The sequence below is a fragment of the Lissotriton helveticus genome, chromosome 5_1, assembly GCF_964261635.1.
Source record: "Lissotriton helveticus chromosome 5_1, aLisHel1.1, whole genome shotgun sequence".
Classification (NCBI taxonomy): Eukaryota; Metazoa; Chordata; class Amphibia; order Caudata; family Salamandridae; genus Lissotriton; species Lissotriton helveticus.
In genome coordinates this window covers 2,108,378,983-2,108,398,777 of record NC_136065.1, presented here as the reverse complement: position 1 = coordinate 2,108,398,777, position 19,795 = coordinate 2,108,378,983, and the positions used below count along the sequence as shown (strand labels likewise).

At 46.3% G+C, this 19,795-nt stretch overlaps 1 protein-coding gene across 1 annotated transcript in view; it reads left to right on the top strand.

The window, feature by feature from the left end:
- Positions 1–16,961, top strand: part of LOC144756381 (bile salt-activated lipase-like) — a 62,157-nt gene extending 45,196 nt beyond the window's left edge. The window contains exons 7-11 of the mRNA XM_078646160.1: positions 2,277–2,394; positions 7,704–7,890; positions 8,065–8,268; positions 14,296–14,493; positions 16,498–16,961. Coding sequence (XP_078502286.1) covers positions 2,277–2,394; positions 7,704–7,890; positions 8,065–8,268; positions 14,296–14,493; positions 16,498–16,690 — 900 coding nt within the window. The 3' untranslated portion in view covers positions 16,691–16,961. The remainder of the gene's footprint in view (positions 1–2,276; positions 2,395–7,703; positions 7,891–8,064; positions 8,269–14,295; positions 14,494–16,497) is intronic.
- Positions 16,962–19,795: the final 2,834 nt, after the last annotated feature.

Below are 19,795 nucleotides of genomic sequence, written 5' to 3'. Positions count from 1 at the left end.
ATGATCGTGCGCGAATGACTCCCGCCCTAAAATAGTGAGGGCGAGGGGGGAGACTAGCCCGTCAACCTCCCCAAGATGGCTGCCCAGGATGGAGCAACCAGGAAGTGGTGTCGCTTGAACCTCCCTCCACAACAATCAGCACAGAAGCTGTGGTGGACCGGGGAGTAGCGACCAGAATGCAAGTGAGAGCTCAGAAATATATTTAAAAACACATATTAGTACAATCAATGCACTGGGGTCCTTCCCGTTGGTGGTTTTGTTTGTCCAATTATGTGTGTAGCACCTGCTCCAAAAATTCATGTTCAATGTTGTTTTAAACAGTCTGGAGTTTGTTTGAGTTACTCGCCTGAGACATCCTGCAGGTGGGGCAGAGTAGTGGCAGCCCTCTGATGACACTTGTGACTGGGTTCTAGATGGACTGATGCACGTTACACAGGGCTTTGGACTAGAACCTGCGTTTAGCCAGAAGCAACACTGGGGCTTTAGTGCCCATCGCATGTGTTTGTTACTTTTTTTTAGTTGATGCTCGTTGTGGTAGATTGTTGTGACAAAAAACAAGTGGGAAAGTAGCAGTCAGATTTTCAGTACATAGTAAATAGACGCTCTTTGTGGTAGATTGTTGTGACAAAAAACATGTGGAAAAGTAGCAGTCAGATTTTCAGTACTTAGTAAATAAATATTCCTTTATTGATCAAACCATAGGAACACTTGTGGTAACTGGGCTTCACCATATGCCCGGTTAAATTAGAGACGTGTATGCCTGGGGATCACGGGTTCCGTGAGAGGACGGTTGCGGCGAGTGGTGGCGGTCCCTGCAGGAGCTTGGTGGCTGGGGTGTTTTTCCTTGTATGTACCTAACTCTGTTAAAGCATACAATTCCTTCTTCAATTGTGTTGGCATGACTTTGTTATAACGTAAGAAAACAATCACTGGTATTCTATTTAGTAACTGGCACTACTAACGAGAATAGCACATATCACTATCTTGTAGTTACTAGTCTCGAGACGGTGCTGCAAGGTGGGGAGAACCTGTTCCGTACTCTGCTACACACGGATGGCAGCGTCCTGCAGAATGAAGTTTGATTCATGCTTGAAATATCAGGACATATCAATATCCTTAGATTGTTAAGGATTGTTGTCAAGGACGCTGCGAGATACAGAAACCCATTGTGGGTTGTAACTATCACCACAGATTGAAGGTTTGTGCAGAGAAGCCTTGGCCTTGAAAAAGGCGCTGGACTATTTCCCCTGTTAGTGACGAAACACGTGTCGGCTGTTTGAAGATCAACTAAATAAAAGGAGAAAAGAAGAGAAAAAGATTTGAATTATTGTGTATTATTCGTGCTGATATTGTGCACTGTGAAATAAGTTTTACACACCTTCGACGTGTGCTGGGGAGTGTTCTTGACTTTGTTATTACACTACCCCAATCTCAGTGTCCCTTTTTACTTTGCACTTGCTTTTGCTCCCCGTAGACTTTGACTATTGTGCGACCTGGATCTTGCCCCCCTCAGCCTTTGACTATTCTGTGAGCTGGCTTTTGATCCCCTCTAGCCTTGCTTTTGCTCCCCTTTGCCTTTTGCTTTACTGTGGCCTGGCTTTTGCTCCCCTTTGCCTTTTGCTTTACTGTGGCCTGGCTTTTGCTCCCCTTTGCCTTTTGCTTTACTTTGGTCCGGCTTTTGCTCCCCTTAGCCTTTTGCTTTACTTTGGCCTTGCTTTTGCTCCCCTTTGCCTTTTGCTTTACTTTGGTCCGGCTTTTGCTCCCCTTAGCCTTTTGCTTTACTTTGGCCTTGCTTTTGCTCCCCTTTGCCTTTTGCTTTACTTTGGCCTTGCTTTTGCTCCCCTTTGCCTTTTGCTTTACTTTGGCCTGGCTTTTGCTCCCCTTTGCCTTTTGCTTTACTTTGGCCTTGCTTTTGCTCCCCTTTGCCTTTTGCTTTACTTTGGTCCGGCTTTTGCTCCCCTTAGCCTTTTGCTTTACTTTGGCCTTGCTTTTGCTCCCCTTTGCCTTTTGCTTTACTTTGGCCTGGCTTTTGCTCCCCTTTGCCTTTTGCTTTACCTTGGCCTTGCTTTTGCTCCCCTTTGCCTTTTGCTTTACTTTGGCCTTGCTTTTGCTCCCCTTTGCCTTTTGCTTTACTTTGGCCTGGCTTTTGCTCCCCTTTGCCTTTTGCTTTACTTTGGCCTTGCTTTTGCTCCCCTCTGCCTTTTGCTTTACTGTGGCCTGGCTTTTGCTTTCCTCAGCCTTTGACTATTCTGTGACCTGTTTTTCTGTTCTTTCAGCTAGCACAGAAAGTGGGGTGCACCGTGAGTGACACCAAGGCCATGGCGAACTGCCTGAAGGTGACAGACCCACGAGCCATCACCATGGCGTACCAACTGGTTCTTGTTGGCCTGGAATGTAAGTCTCCCCCGCCCCATCACTTGGCAGGAGAAGGACATTCACTTCTCCCCCTTGTGGTTATTTTCCATTCTTGTTATCTCCCTTTGACACAGTTTTCCTATCTTCCTTTTCTGTCTCTTTCTTACTCTGGATTCATCTCTGATGAGGAGAAATTAAATTCTGCTCCCCAGAAATACGTGCCAGTCCAACCACCAGCACAAATTAAGCAGTGGGAGACAAGTGACAGTGGTCGTGAGTTGTCTAATGGACAACAAACATGGTCAGATGGTCCATTTAATTAACACAGGGGGTGAGAACTACTACTGTTAGTAAAGTGAAGCCAGATGCAGAAGGAAGCTAAAAGTTTAGTAGGTCAGGGAACTAGGTGCTATTGTAAAGCCCAAGGTTAAAAGCAAAGAGGGCATCCTTCCGTCCTTCACATGTTGCTCAACTGATTATGAGTAAATTGGGCAATCATGAGCCACCTGGGGCCAGGAGCACAACTGGGGTTAACACCTGTATCTGTTCTCTAAAGGCAGTTTTATATGGTACAAGTAGCTGTAGCTGGTTTTACCTTCCATTATGTCATGTTCTTTTCTCAGTAGCAAATGAAGTTCCTGCACAATGGCAAAAGGGTGTTCCCAACTTGGCGGGGGTGTGGCAACATGCAAATGAGGCAGCCTTTATGCCTGTGCATTTCTTCCATGTTATTGAAACAAGAGCAGAAGCAGAAAGCCTTCAATGTATGCACTACATGTGCATAATTTGACATACTCCCAACTCTCTGCCCATCTCCTCTGACCTTTGGGGGGGGGGTTATGGATGGTTTCAGAAACCCTCTGTCTGGTGGTCTTCCCACAGGGTCTCAGGCTGAACTCTCTCAGAAGGTTCTTGGTCCCCTTCCAAGCAGACTGTAGTGTTCTTTAGCAGGGGTGTTGGTATCTGTGTGGCTTCAAAGGGGGTGTGGCTATAAAGACTGCAGTGAGCCACCTGTACCACCCAGTGGTGACTCACTGCCCCGGATGTGCACCGTTGTACATCCCCTGGCCAAGTGTGGCCAAAGGCTATATAATAAAGGGCTCGTAGACCGCACAAGGTCTTTCGCCCATACCATTATCCAGAGTGGGTGTGTATTCATTGGTGTCAGCAGGGTGTATACAGTACAGCTGAGGTAGCCGCGTGATGCGAAGGTGGCCTGTGACAATGGCAACGAGGATTTACCACACATGCCGCTGCAAGTAAGGACATCCAAGCAAAGATCCCGCCAGCTCAAGACGCACCCGCGCACTGCTGGCTCTGCGGTCCTGCTCACACGTGCCAGCTGCACTGCGTTGATCGTGCTGTGCCCCAGCAGTAGAGCTGCGAATGAGGTCGCTACTCGCTGCCTGTCGAAGCAGTGAGACCCACGGCCGGCTTTAGTGCTGGTGGCGCCCGGTGCGATAATCATTTTTGGCACCCCCACCCCATGACCTCCTCCTCAGATTCTCTCAATACCACCGAGCAAAAGTGCCCCTCATCTCTCCAATCATAAGTTATTGCTAAATACAGCACCCCCTAAGGTTGGCGCCCCCCTCCACAGGTCACCGCCCTGTGCGACCGCACCTGTCGTATTGCCCTAAAGCCGGCCCTGGCGAGACCTCCATCGGCTGTATGGAAAAAGGTGGAAGGAACAGAGCTGGCAACTATCTGCAAGGACACAGACACTGGCTAGAAGACTCATCATCAGAAAACAAAGAGGAAGCCTTCTTCATCATGTTCACGAGTGACCTGAAAAGACACAGAAGGCCACAACCAACATCCGTAGTGGAGATCGGCACCATCACATCAGTGAATGTGATTGGCATATAGCAATACCGAGACCTCAGGCCAAAGCCACACTTTCCCCATCACACACCAAGATCTTCATATAGGGGAGTCAGTCCCCGCTACCCCTCAAGGGACACATGACAGTAAGCATGCGATCAAACGACCAAGAAATCCTGACTACATTCAACCTGGTCGGCAAAGAGACCGACAACCTGATAGGGATCCACACCGCCGAAGACCTAGGGCTTTTATCATGTGCACAGAACGTCAAAGCATATCAAGTCGATGAACTACTAAGCCAATTCCCCGAACTATTAAGCAGCCTAGGGTGTCTGAAGGCCCTGTCAGTTATGTTGAACATCGACAAATCAGTTAAACCCATAGCCCTCCATCATCAACATGTCACTTGTCCACTAGGCCAACTGGACCAACGCCCTGTGTGTCCCCCATGGTTATAGACAAAAAACCAAAACAACCTGGAAAACTGTGTTTGGGTATCGACATGCACCTCCCAAATAAAACAATAAGAAGTGAGGGGAACATCACGTCCACAATGGATGATATCATCGGCGATTCAAATGGAGCAATCTGGTTCTCGAAATTAGATCTCAATGCCAGATACCACCAGCTGCTCCTCTTAGAAGAAGCAGATTCAGATCGACATTTTCCACACACCTTGGACTATGCTGATACATAAGACTGAATTTCGGCATTTCCTCAGCAGCTGAAGTGTTCCAGGATGCTATATGAGAGACACTGTTAGGGTTCCAAGGTGTCATGAACATAAGTGACGACATCCTGATCTATTCTGCAACTGCAGAGGAGCTCCACAAACATAACGAGCCACATTAAAATGCCTCTGGAGCACGATATCACTCCGAACAGAGAATAATCTATTTCTATCAAATGCCCATTGGAATTCTTCGGATATGTCTTTAATCAGGAAGGGGTGCAGGTTGATCCCCGGAAATCGCAAGCCATCAAGCAGGCCCTAGCACCAACCTTCCCATCGGAAGTATGCATAATTCTGGGCATGGTCACCTATTGTGGCCGATTCATTCCCAACCTAGCATCGCAGAGCCCTTAAGATCACCTATCAAGAGAGTTGCCCACTGGGCATGGGGCCGAAATGAAGAAGAAGCGTTCCATAGGATAAAGGCAGCCATTCTGAGCAAAACAACGATGACATACTTTGACCCGAAGAAGAGGACTGAGCTACTAATCAATGCGAGTCCAGTTGACCTGGGGCCGTGCTCACCCAAGCGGTTGAACCTTAGAGATGGGCAAAGTTAGTGTTTGCCTGCAAAGCGCTCACACCAACTGAAGCATGGTACGCCCAAATCGAAAGAAAAGCCCTAGATTTGACACTTTGGTTCATGTGGTCAGCTACTTGAAATATCCAGTTGTCGATGTGATTGACTCGACGGCATTCGCCAATGTAGCACCAGTGCTAGAGAAGGTCTTTGCACTATTTGGCCGGCCAGAAGAGATCAAGACAGACAACAGACTGCCCTTCTAAGGGTCAGAGTTCAAAAATCTATTTGAACATCTGGGGATTCGGCATCGTCACATCACACCACAGTGACCGCAGGCCAATGGAGAGGCTGAGCGCTTCCTGCTCACCCCCAACAAACCCCTCCGAATTTCTATGGTTGAAGGAATAAACCACAAACTCAACCTTCAAAGTTTCTTGCGAGAATACTGAGGAACACCACACTTCAATACCCAGTGCCCCTCTTGGTCTCTGATGCTCAGTGTGCCCAGGAGAGACTTGATCCCAGTCCACTTGGAGTGGATTCAACCAACCTACGATCCCATCAATGCCCAGAACTGGCGCACACAGAACAACGTACGCGCAAGCCTAATGAGGCGAGCACCAACACGGCATATCATTCAATGTGACAAAGTGGTCATTAAACACCGAAGGCCAGGGTGGAACCAGGGGTAAGACCAGTGCTCAGCTTGGAGGGTAATGTAAATGTAAATGCCAGCATTTGTAAAGCGCACAGCTACCTCCGACGGAGGTGTTCCGGCGCTGGGGGCCGTCGGGAAGATTAAGCAAGCTATTGCCCAGAGTCACATGGTGCTGGGCTAACCTGCCGCCGGAGCCGGGGATCAAACCGTGAACCCTGTGGTCCGGAGTCAGGCACCCTGGCCGCTGCGCCACACCTCTTCCACACCAGGATAACAGTCCGTAAGGGTAGTGAAACTGTCACCAGAAACATTTCATGGTTCCGGATGGTGGGCAGCAGGAGCCTGAAGAGGGGGAGGAAAATAGACCAATGGACGACCCACCTTTGGATGAGAGATCCTGTAGCCCCACTCCAGGCAACTGGGCTCCAGAGTTGACAGGTGTGGGAGAAAGAAGCATGGACACTCGAAATGACCTGAGCACCAAAGAGAGATCAGACCTCTCACACCTCCAGTGGTATAACCTCAGGCAGAATCCACAACTGAACCTGTGGCTCAAAGACCTTATGAGCCAAGCTTAGAGGAAAAGCTTAATGCCAAGTTGGGAAGGGATGTAGTGAGCCACACAGACCCCCCCCCCCGGTGACTCACTGCCCCGGATGTGCACCGTTGTACATCCTCTGGCCAGAGACTGTATAATAAACGGGTTGTTGACGGCACGCGGTCTTACGCCCATACCATTATATATAGTGTGTGTGTATTCATAGCAGTCAGCAGGAGTATGCAGTACAGCCGAGGTAGCTGTGTGATAAAATGACCAATGACCACCAGCCACGTGGCGGTCTTCAGTGTGTCCCTCAACAGTTTGGGAGTTCTACCTCACAAACCCAGTAGTGGGTTTTTCTGTGCTGCACTGTGTGTCACCCTGTGTTCTGCGCATGTGCAAACTCCTTGAGTAGCTCGTGCTGGTGCTGCACTTGCTCTCCTGAGCAAGATGTACACAAAAAAAATGTGTACACCCCTTTAATAACCTGATCCCTGTTCTTAATGGCAGAACTAAACTTTAAGACTCAGATAACAAGTGCTATATGAAAGTTAAAGTCCTGTTAATGCAGCAGTGCTCACTATTTTATTTTCTAAACTTGTGATTCTTGCAGTCTTTAAAAAAAGTGAAACAGCTATTCTTCAAACACAACTTGAGTTACAAAAGTTGGTGTACCTAACATTAGTTCCACCTTTCCTTAAATCCACCACTTTACTTACCTCTCTTTCTTTCTGTTCATTCTCAACTGATATTCTAAAAACAAGCCCAACTTCCTGTGAAAAAAGCCAAAGCAAAAAGAAATATAAGCCCAACTGAATTATCCTATATTTGCGTAGTAAAGAGGGGGCTGGGCGCAAAGTTATAATTTCTAGCACCTCTCTTGCTGTAGACATATTGACATCACAAGACGCAGCTAAAGGTGATTTGTAGTACGCTAATAGGCAACACTAAGGTTTAATAATGTCAGTGCATGGAACCAAGTTAATGCTTTACCAAATCCCTGTGTTTCTTACCAACCTTGTGCTATTTATGACCCCATCTCTGCTCCCGACATTTCTCCCGACAGATCCCATGGTACATTATCTTGCGTACTCCCCTGTCATCGATGGCGACTTCATCCCCGCTGAGCCAGAGACCCTCTTCAAGAACGCAGCCAACGTGGACTACTTGGCGGGAGTGAACAACATGGACGGCCACCTCTTCGCCGGCTTCGACGTGCCTGAAATCAACCAGCCCCTTCAGAAGATCAACCCGTAAGGAGATGAATCCGCTTGTTGGGGGGAAAGGGGAGGTAGAAAGTGAGTCGTGGACTTGGGGTCTGTCCAGATCAGTTTCTGATGTATAGCTCCCTATCCCATAGTGACAGTGTACCATCTCATTTTATTTATTATCCTTTAGTAAGTATTTTGCTTTCTCTTTGTTTGCAGGGACGCTGTGTTCAAGGTGGTACAAGGGCTGACAATGGAGAAGGGGGTTCAGGGTGCAAATATGGCCTACAACTTGTACACTCAGGCCTGGCCCCAGTCACCCGACCAGGAGACCATGAAAAGGACAGTCGTGGACGTGGAAACTGATTATATTTTCCTGGTTCCAACCCAAAAAGCCCTGGCCCTGCACCACCGCAATGCCGGGTGAGTATTATGTGATATTCAGAAAGGTCAATTTTGTTTGTTATCTGAATTTGAAGCAATATTGGTGCTCCAGATCCGATTAGATGTAGAGGGATCTGGTAGGTTCAAAGGAGACACGTCATGCTCTCTCTACTAGCACATGATTCAGAACAACATGTTCACTCTCAACAAACACAAGTACAAACAAAATATATCCTTTGCTGCAAGATACCTGCTCAGTGCGGTCACCGTCATGTACAACTCGTTACATACATCTCTCTCTCCGTTGCCTTCTCTCTTTTTCTGGGTCCCGCCTGCTCTGTCCACCAACCCCCTTGCACTTTCTCATATTCACCCACTTTCTGAGACTTCACAATTTTGGAATTCGGGGCACCGTCCTGCTGGGGGTTCCATCATACCTCACTGACCGGATGCTCACCATGGGCCATATGTATCAAGCCTTTTTCCTGTTTGCTAACGGGCCGATTCTCAGAATCTGCCCTTTTGCGAATGGGAAAAAGAATCGCAAAATAGAGAATTGCAAAAAAGAGAATCGCAAAATTTGTGATTCTCTTTTTTGCGAATGCAGTTAAGGAATTGCAAATTGCGATTCCTTAAATGTAATTTTGGAAGCACCAGAAATTTGCTATTTGGCTTTAAGGAATCACAAATTACGACCAACATCAAGTTGGTGGTAATTTGCGATTTTCTAGAAAAAAGCAAGTTTTCACTTTTTGAAAAGTGCCATGAGGCGCATATATGCATATTTCAGGGGTGCAACAGGGTGTCCTTTTGGCACCCTTGCAACCTTTAAATTGCATTCTCAATTTGCGATTCTCTATTTGGTAATTGCATTTTGAGAATGTCTTGCCATTCAATCCTATGTGCCTCCTAGCCCATAGGAATGAATGGGAAGGTATTCCTTATTTGCAAAACTCAATTTGTGATTCGCAAATAAGGAATATGTAGGATTCGCAAAATTTGTAGCAAATCCTACATACATTGCATTTTGCGATTATCAAATAGCGATTTGCAAACAAATCGCTATTTGGGAATAGCAAAACAACATTTAGATACATATGGCCCCATGTGCCTTCACCTCTGAAGCATTAAACCCTTCAGCGGGTATCCTCAAGGCTCAATCAGGGCTCCAGACCTGTCCAACATCTACCTTCTCCCACTTTATACCTTGATATCCTTTCGAAATCCCAACCTCTGTAACTACGCTGATAAAATGCAAGTCGTTCCAAAGCTCCATACTTCATCTGATCTTGATGCTGTGCCACGGGGAAATGCCAATGCTTTAACCTTGAGGTGGTTTGGAACCACCTCAAGGTTAAAGCCGAAAAATGGAGATTTCAACCTGTAACCACTGGACGGGCCACCAGCACCATCTGAGGACTGACCATGACCTCTGAGTTCACCATCATGCCACAAGTTAAACGACCAATTGACCAATTGATTAAATGCCTTCAGCGAGTTTTCCCATTCCTTGGGTTTCTGCGAAAAGACTGAGCTACCGTCGGGTTTCACCTTGGAAGTCATTTGATGCTTGTTGACTTAATACTTGGGAAACTGCAGAGAATCCCAAATAGCCTCTCAGCCTCCCAGTGCTTACCTTTCTCATGCCTGGTCTCATTGTCCTTCGCTGGTCCCAGTGGCTAGACATATCGCGGTTAAAGTCATGCGCTTAGCTCACCGAGCGATCCACAGGGCTGAGCCACTCTTATCCTTCACGAAAAACTCAATTATCTCCAAGCAAGGCCTCTGCTTCAGGCTGGCTCCTTTAAGCACGGTGGCTTCCAACAGAAAGACGTGAACTAGAGTCTCCGTTTCCATCCAGTGAGTGAAACTGTGGCGCCGATTGTTCGTTGGAACATGGAGAATTGACAACCATCTCCAATTCTGGAAAGCATTGAAACATAACCTACCCTCATCTCACCTACTTTATATGTCAACAACATTTCAGGTTTTTCTTCATGATTGTGATCATTGACAGTGGTTTATGTGGGTTCACCCTTCTGTAGGCCCAGGTATGTCATCACTCTAGCCTGCCCATACATACTCTTAGCGACACTCTGTACACTGCCTACGGACCACCACATACATAGGATCCCCAGATTAGGTGACACAGGCAACAGGTTGAGGGGCTGGTGGTTATAGTTTGATGTTTATTTCGTTCGCTGTATAGTACCACATCTTGAAACATGTACAACTTGCATGATGCTCTCTGTAACACCTTTCGTATGATCTATGTCATTCTCATGTCCGTCATCAATGTAAAAACGGTCGTATCTTAAAAAAGTCCAAAAAAGATTGTGTTAAAAATACCTACTCATCCATATAACCACAGTACTCAGAACATGAAATATGGACATTGGGAAGTATCTACTCACAGCTTCATCTTCCTTTCTACTCTCCACATCACAGAATACTAATGCATTGCATATGTGGGCATATCTTCAAACTTCAAATAACCCAGCCAACCATCTCCCACAAGGAACATACCGAATCCAAAAGTCTCCCTACCATTCCCTTTGAGAAGGATGCTCAGGAACCAGTGGAAATCAGAGTGCTTTGTGGCCTCATTGGGTATTTGTAGCGCTATACAGTTGCTGCAGTAGAGCACAAAGGCATGTAGAGCTGGGCAGTGATGAATGACGCGACAGGCTGGCTCTGCCCCATCACTTCAGAGGCAGCAGTGATTGGTTAGTGGTGTGAGAGGTAGCTGCAGCATGAAAGAGAACAGTGAGACAAGTGAGCAGCAATAAAAGAGGGGCACCGACAGAGAACCCGGAGGAGACGGCCAGTGCAATAAGAAGGGATTGAGAAGAGCGAGAGATTGTGACAGGCGATGGGAAGGAATTGGCCGGAGGCGAGCAGTGGCAAGATTATCCCACAGCGGCAAAAGAGCTGCTGGCGAGAGAGTGGGGCAGTGGGCAAATAGGTGGGTAGAAGTGGTGAGCAATATTATGCACAAAACACTGTCCACTCAACCCAGAAAGATTGAAGGAGGCTCCCTTAGACTTGGGTCTGACATCTTAAGGTCTGTCTCATGGCTACTGACCTCCTTGTGTGAGAGGCGCCTGCAAGAGGTGTCACTCAAGATGAGCTGCTTTTGTAAGTGGACCTTAACAGAACCGCCCTGTGCGGCATTGAGCAAATCACGCCCCGCTGCTAAACTCAGCCTGGCCCGGCACTCCATCTCACCCTGATGCAATGCATACAAAGCTTTCATTCGAAAAGCAAAGTGGGCTCAAGAAACCCACCTCTGAAGAATCCAATCAGTTGGAGCAGAAAAGAATCTGAGGTCTCCCAGGTTCATGAATGAGGAGCTCATCCAGTCCAGGTTTTTTTCGCACTCGGGCACTTGAAGTTTTGTCTATATAATTCATGAGTTCACGAGGTCCATGAGCAATTAGCTTGTCCAGTCCAGGTTTTACCTTTTGCAGGACCCTCCTAACAAAGTGTTGCACCAGGTGGAAGAGAAGAAGCAGGTGTGGTAGAAAGTGTTGGGTGCAAGACTTGTACAGATGACTCTGTGTAGAGTGTAGTATTTTATGGAGGGGTTTGTTTCATAAAGTATGCGAATACAAGCATGGAATACATGTGTACACGTAACAAATACATTACTTAATCTGCTACTACTAACTCTGATGTACACACAGCAGCTGTATCTTCAACGGTATATCCTTACCTCATACATAGAGTGCAAATTTAAACCCAATGGATAAAGCATGCCAGACAATAACACCATGTTACACATTATATTCATGTAAATTCACAACAATAAATATCCTCAAAAAGAGCTCGGTCCTTGCCCACAACGACCACTCCAATCTGCCTAGGTGCCCTCTGGACAAGCATTGCTCATCAGGTCGCCTTTTCCAATATCTATAAGTACATTTCAACCTCTCCACTAATCACCGCCATCAAGCCACATCTAACACTCATTGACACAGCCAGTGCTTCCACTAACCATGCTGAGCAACAAAATCTTCACCACGACCAAAACAAGGCTTATGTATGTCATGCCACCTCCTCCAGTGAAAACACCAACCAACAGCCCGTTCCCATTTATAACATTTTCCTATCACTTTCTTCGCATAGAAATCAACATTTTCATTACCACCAACCAAGATAATTCAGGCAATAAAAAACACTCAAGTTAAACTTTAAACTTAACACTCCACCATCACATCTCTACTCCCTACTCTTTATGCTGAAGCCACCGCACTACATTATACGCCTACATCCGTCCAACTTGCACTAGAAACTCCACGCACCATAACAACTCCTTTGTGTCACAATATCCTTCCCCTGGAAGCAGGCAATACAACCCTTCTGCCACCTACAGCCACCAATCTAAACCTTCTGCCACCAATTAAATCCTTCTCTCATCTACAGCCCCAATCTAGCCATTATGCTGTCCACCAATCTACCTATCCTCCCAGATGAATACCCAATCTAACAAGTTGACCACCTACAGACCCCGATCCACCACTTCTGTCACCATTACAGACCAAATGCCACTTAAAGCCACCCATCCAACTCATGTACTACTTACAGCAGCCAACCTAACCATTCTATCACCAATCCAACCCTGTGGCCATTTGCAACCACTAATCCAACCCTTCACCCAGCAATCCAAGATCTTGGCCACCGGCATTCACCAATCCAATCCTTCTGCCACCAGTCCAGCCCCTTGGCCACCTGTATTCACCAATCCAATCCTCTGTCACCTACAACCACTGATTCAACACTACTCTCACCAATCCAACCCCTTGGTCATCTACTGCAACTAATTCAATTATCCTGTCTCCTACAGACCCAGGCTATCCAGTCTGCAACATACAATCCCTAAACCAACCCTTTAACCACTTACAGACCCTAATCCAAGCTTTCTATCCATATTCTAACATTTCTTCCATCAGTACAACCCCGTTACCACCTACATCCATTAATCAAGCTCTTCTGCTTCCTTTAAATGCAAATCTAAACATTCTTCCACCTAAAATCACCAGTCCTGTCCTTCTGCCACCTGAGGTTCCTAATCCAACCCACCTGCAATGCCCCCAATCCAAACTTTAGCAAAAAGATTTCTTATTAACCCAAAGCTTCCATCTACCCAAACTCTACCAAATACACCCCCCACAGTCCAGATGAAACCCATAGGGTGCCAGGCAGTCACCGACACTCCATAACCTCCTCATTAAATTAAGATACCCCCAGATTCATCATGCTCCTCTTTTGTGAGTCCTTAATAGCGATTATTAATGAATCACTATTAAAGACTCGCAAAACGGGATGCATGTAGAAATCGCAAAATTAATAGCGATTTCTACATCTTCCTTATTTGCGATTGGCTAATTGCTAATCGCAAATAAGGAATGACTCCCCATTCATTCCTGTGGGCCAAAGGCCCATAGGAATGATTGGGGAGTCAATCCTTATTTGCGATTAGCAATTAGCCAATCGCAATTAAGGAAGCGATATCAAGGGTGCCAGGGTGTCCAAAGGACACCCTGTAGCACCCCTGAAATGGTGATTTACACTGGTGTTGCGCACACACATGTCCAAAGGACATATGTGTGTTTAACATCCAACATAGAAAAATGCACTAAAGTGCATTTTTCTAAGTTTTCGCTATTTACCACGAAGTCAGACTTCGCGGTAAATAGCGGCCAGAAATTGCGAATTCGCAATTCTGAAATGGTTCATGAATTGCATTTAAGGAATCTCAAATAGAGATTCCTTAAATGCAATTCCTCGCAATTTAGCAATTTCAAAATCTGCGATTTTTGCATTTGGGATGATGAATCCCAAATGCAAAATAAGCGCTCGCAAAGGGCCAGATTCGCAGAATCTGGCCCTTTGCGAGCCGATTTCTGCTTCATGAATCTGGCTGATAGTCCTTATTATGCAATTGAAACTTGAGTGCTTGACAGCATCTTTGTCATTGCCTCAGATGGAGGCAGACATGGTTTATGATGACAGGGATCCCTGTGTTTGATTCTGTACTCAGTCTCTCTTGTCACTTTACTATAGGAACGGTAAGACCTACAGTTACATGTTCTCCCACGCCTCGCGAATGCCCATCTACCCCAGCTGGATGGGAGCAGACCACGCCGAGGATCTCCAGTACATCTTCGGCAAGCCCTTCTCCACCCCCATCGGCTACCGGCCTCGGGACCGAGATGTTGCGGAATACATGATCACGTATTGGACGAACTTTGCGAGAACAGGGTAAGTGCTCGGACGACTGCTCAAGCTCCTGAGCATCTGGGAGCTGCTACCTTAGGGCAAGGGTCAAAATGCTAACTCCAAATGCCCTGGCCTTCTGCTGCATGTGGAGCACTATACCAAAAACAATACCCTTTCAGGCATAAGGTGGCGCCTAAATTGTGCAAAAAGGAAGCAGAAAATACTGGGAAGTTCCCAAGTTTAGGTGGAGAGCAGCTCCTGTATAGAGCACCCTCAACACCAGCGACACTCTGAATCTGCTCAGCGCAAATTTCTGGTTTTCTATCAAAGTTTTTAAGCATAGAATTAGCACAATGCCATCCACACCGAGATAGAAAGATCCAAAGCCTGTTTTCCATTTCTACAACAAGGTTTTTAAGCATGACTTAAGGGTGCTCCCTTGCTCTCCATGCCACTGGAGTCAAGCTATCCTGGCTGATGAGGGGTGAAACCCCAAAACCGGTACCAGGATGCTTGTTTCCGGTCCAGGGAGGACCAGGCCTGGCTATCCAGGTGGGACTGTTCCCATGGGGAGCAGGGTCAAGACTGATTTGAATATCGCTGGGTCTCAACTGGAATGGCATGGGGAGCAAAAAAACAATAGATTTAGGCCCAGATCTCTGTACTGGAGTGAATGGTTGACATTGTTCAACATTCTGTTCATCAGTTCTTTTTTTTGCATTAAGGAAATATAAACAAGCATTGACATAGACATAATGTCTCACCTGCGACACCGGGTGGCAGATTTATTAGTTTTGCCAATCTCTTTTTCTTTGCATATTGTTTACTATGGCGAAATCCACAGTAAACCATTGTAAGATAGTCATCAATGCATGAGTATGCACGGTGGCCACTTTGTAATGAAAATACATGTTAATATAGTCATACCCTATGCGCTCACACTGAGAACATTTTGAAACAGTTTTTCATAGAGCAAAAGAAAAAGCGTTCCAAGATGGCCCCCATGTGCCCATATGCTTGGGTAGACATCTTTGAATAGTTTAAACAAACATTCAGTGATAGCTGCCAGCCAATGCAACAGTTGGCAGCAGACAGAGTGGGAAGGGTGGGGGAGGATGAAGGGGGTATTGGTTGAGACACAATGTATTAAACAAAGCCTGCATTGAGAAAGAAGATTGGAAGAAGGTAGAGCAAAAAAGAGTGTGAGAGTAACTAGGCAACAACCAATGTCTCCAAAATCTGCATTTTCCACCCAGAATTGGCAGGATTTCTGGGTGTAGGGAAATAGCTGCTGACCAGAAGTGGAGAACCAATTGGTGCCTCGCGCCAACTGTTTCCACACCATACCCTGCTGCCAAACCTCTAGGTGGGGTTGGAAGAGAAGGGGGGTTGTACTGAAGTTCAGGCGCCAAGAAACCGAGCTGCCTAGGGAGTCTCAATTCAATTATTTAAGTTAAGCATAAGTTGCAACACACTTTTTGCCTTGAGTAATGGAATGCTTTGCTCTGTCGGAAAGGAACTCTTCTTTTTTTTGTTTTTATTTTTACTTTGCCTGCGGTGCGCTATGCAAGGCTAGCAACATTTAAAAAATAGATTACACAGGTGGGACGTATTGTGCATCACACATTCCAGTATTTGCTGCCCAGTTTCAGCATCTTCAAGTCAGATGTTTTGTGACGGGGAGCAAGGTGGCCACAGAGGCGGAACACATCGGTCAAGGCTCTGTTAACAGGTCCTAGCCACAGGCACAAACTGTGAAAGACTAAAGCAAGAAAGCAAATACCTTCTACAGATGGGATGTCTACCAAGTGGAGGTATGAGGTTACAAATATCAGGAATCGGATAAAAATCAAAGAGTTTTATATCTTCCAACATCTGTGCCGAGGGTCTGAGCATTATCTTTTCACTTAAGGTTGATATAAATGCACCCTTCGCTTTGACCATGGGGTTTTGCTGTATGCGAATGGCGATAATTATTGATATCCTGTCTATGAGACACCTGAATCATCTTCCCAACTAACTTGTCATCTTTCTTCACTCTTACAGCGACCCCAACAAAGGCGATCACAGCGTCCCGACTCCTTGGCTGCCATACTCCCCAGAGTACCAGCAATATTTGGAAATCACTCACAAAATCAACCTGCAGTCCATGAAGCAGTACATGAGGACAGAGTTTGTGCAGTTCTGGACGCAATCCTACCAGAACCTGCCCAGCGCGTCCCAGCCAGAACCATACTAAAAATCACCTGCAGAATCAACCTGCAGCCCATGAAGCAGAACCTGAGAAGGGACTTTGTGCATTTCTGAGCGCAATCTTACCAGAATCTGCCAAGCCAGAACCATACTAAAAATCACCCACAAAATCAACCACCAATCAATGAAGCAGAACCTGAGAAGGGACTTTGTGAGGTTCGGGGTGCAACCCTACCAGAACCTGCCCAGCGCGTCCCAGCTAGAACCATACTAATGTTAGATACAATGCTTCAATAAAGGCATTTAAGGCACCAAAACGCTCTTGTGGTTTGTTCCCACCAGAGTGTCGCACAGACACAGGGACTTTGAAATATTACTTCTGTGATGGACCTCTTGTGATTTGTTTAATTCCGACTGCCGCGAGGACATGGCAGATTTATAAATATCCCTTCTGTGATGCACCATGGGAAAGAAAGGGATGAGGTACCTGTGCCCTGGTCCTTATGATGTAGACATGTGTCTACCGGAGCAGGGCTCACTCAGGTCAGGAGTGAGGTGCATTGGCTGATCTGTGTCTAGTATGGGTGGAATAGCTTGGAGTGTTGCTGGCCAGGATTGAACTTCCAATGGTGGGGAAAGTTTGTTGTGGGTCCTTATGGATTCAAGAACAATACCCCGCACCCAGTCAGTGTCCCCGAATCATTGATCCCACACCCCTCTCACCAGCACCCAGCATTATAATCTGCACAGTTTGAATAAAGGGGGAAAACAGTTCTTTTTATAGCACAATGTGTCAGAGAAAAGGTCTTGGTATTACTGGCAGTTCAAAAGCAGCAGCCATGACATATGTTATTGCATGTGCTATGGCTGGGAACCTTCTGGGAACGATTGGCAGGATTGGGAAGGTAAAGCTTTTTCAGAACCTGCAAGATGAGGCCTTAGAGAACAGAGCCATCACCTGGGCTTGACAGGCAAACCATCAGGGCCGGACTGGCTACCGGGCGTTTTGGCATGCTGCTGAGCTGGGGGCTGATTTTGTTGATGGGGACCTGCGTGTACTGAACGAAATTCGTTTTGCTTTAATTATTTCGAAGTACACGCAGGTATCCATGAACGAAATCAGCCTCCACAGCAGTGAAATCAGCCCCCAGCTCTGCCGAATTCCAAAATGCCCGGTAGTCAGTCTGGCCCTGCAGGCCATGCAGCTCAGACAGCAGGCACAGCCCTTAAATTACACCTGTTTCACAGGCATGTGTGGAGGCAGCAGAGCTACAATGTAAACCAGGTCATAAAAGACATCGGTAAAGGTCATGAAAGGCTCCATCTATTCATGAATTGACCACTCCATCAGTCAATAAAGTTCTACTGGGCTCCAAGGAAGAGATGCCAGACCATCGGCAAGGAGTTCTCAGGTCTCTATGAATTACTCATGGCAGAAGAGGTGTTATTTTTTTAATATGTCTCCTTGACCACGCAGGAGGGAGTAGTGTTAATCCAGAAAGGTTTCATGCCGTAAAACTATTGCTACAGGTAAGTAACTTGTTTCTTATGCAGTGTGCACCTCCATTTTGTGAGCGGCAGTTTCCCTGTGCCCCAGATTGCAGTGAACCAAAGACCAGGAGGTGGCAAGTAGGCAGACTAGTGCTGTCTCATTCCTAAAATTTTAAAAGCGGTTTCCATATCCGCGATTGCGTAATTTTTAACTGTTTTGCTTGTTACAGTATAGAAATTGAAGTTTTAAACCTGCCCATGATTGCATCATTTCTCACTTGTTTTGTGTAGAAACTTGTGGTTTTTACTTGCCCCTGACTGTTTAATTTAACCTGCTGAGTTGTGGGATTTACAGTCCAAAATCTGTTGTTTTTTCCTCACATTCCCCGTGACTATCTATTTTTCCCTTCTAATTTCTCCCTTGCTCTGTGCTCAGACATGTATGTTAAGCAATCCACCCCCAGCTCCCATTTTGTGTTAGTAAGTAGGTGAAACCAGACCCTCCCCTTTTCCCACTTAGTAAAAGGGATATTCTACATCTGACAGTGAACAGAGGGTGCTCTGAGACAGCAGTAATCTGCAGTTTAAGCTGTGTTTTAGTAGGGATTTTGCACTAGTTTTTTGGCTATCAGACTTAGGAAAATGTACTGCAAACAGTATTGTTAGAGGACAAAGTTTGTTAGACCCTTCCCTGCAGAAGTCCAAAGTGTGGATTGAGCCTGTCTGTCTCCTAGGAGATTCTGAATAGAGGAGCAGCTTCCAACTCCTTGGCCAGCAAACCTTGACTGAGGTTGCAGGGACCTTATATAGTCTGTTATTGGATGGTACATTTGTGCACTGATTATTGGTTGCATCTGGTGTTTCTATTGGATTTGGGTTAGTGTTCTCATTGGTTGGGTATTTGAGGGTTCTGATTGGTTCCTGGGTCAGTGATTCTATTGATGTAGGGCTTAGAGTTAGTGATCTCATTGGTGGAAGGTTTTAGGGTTTCGGATTGGTTCCTGGGCTTTCTATTGGACATAGGGCTTAGGGTTTTCTGTGTGATTGTTTGCTAGGTCTAGGGTTGGGACTCGGGCTAGGGTTAGGCTTTCTATTGGGTATAGGGCTTAGGGTTTCCTGTGTAATTGGCTGCTGGGAATAGAGTTAGGACTAGGTTTGGGATTTAGGCTTTCTATTGGAAGTAGGGTTTAGGGTTTTGTGCCTGATTGAGTGCTTGGACTAGGGCTATGATTGGTTGTAAGGTCTTGGTCTCCTATTGGTTCTAGGGTTTAGGGCTAGTGATTGGTTAGGGTTAGAGCTAGGATTCCCAGTGGCTGAAGGGGTCACCTGATTGCTAGGGCTATATAAGGCAAGTAATTCCGGGTGTTGAGGCTAAGGGCGGAGAGGACAAGGGCAGCTGCCTGTTTGAGAGTGATCGAGACGGGTTAGGCATAGGGCCAGAAATGCTGCCCAGGTTTACATACACCAGCCACGACCCAACACCACCCACATTCACAGAGTAACACACACCAAATGTACTCCACTTGTTTACTACAAACTAACCCTTTGCAAAATTCAGTGTCTCAGCACGCACTACTAAACCACACAAACCACACCTATACAACCTTCTATCCAAGCTACCACACAATTCCACCATTACCTACAAACAGTACACAACTCT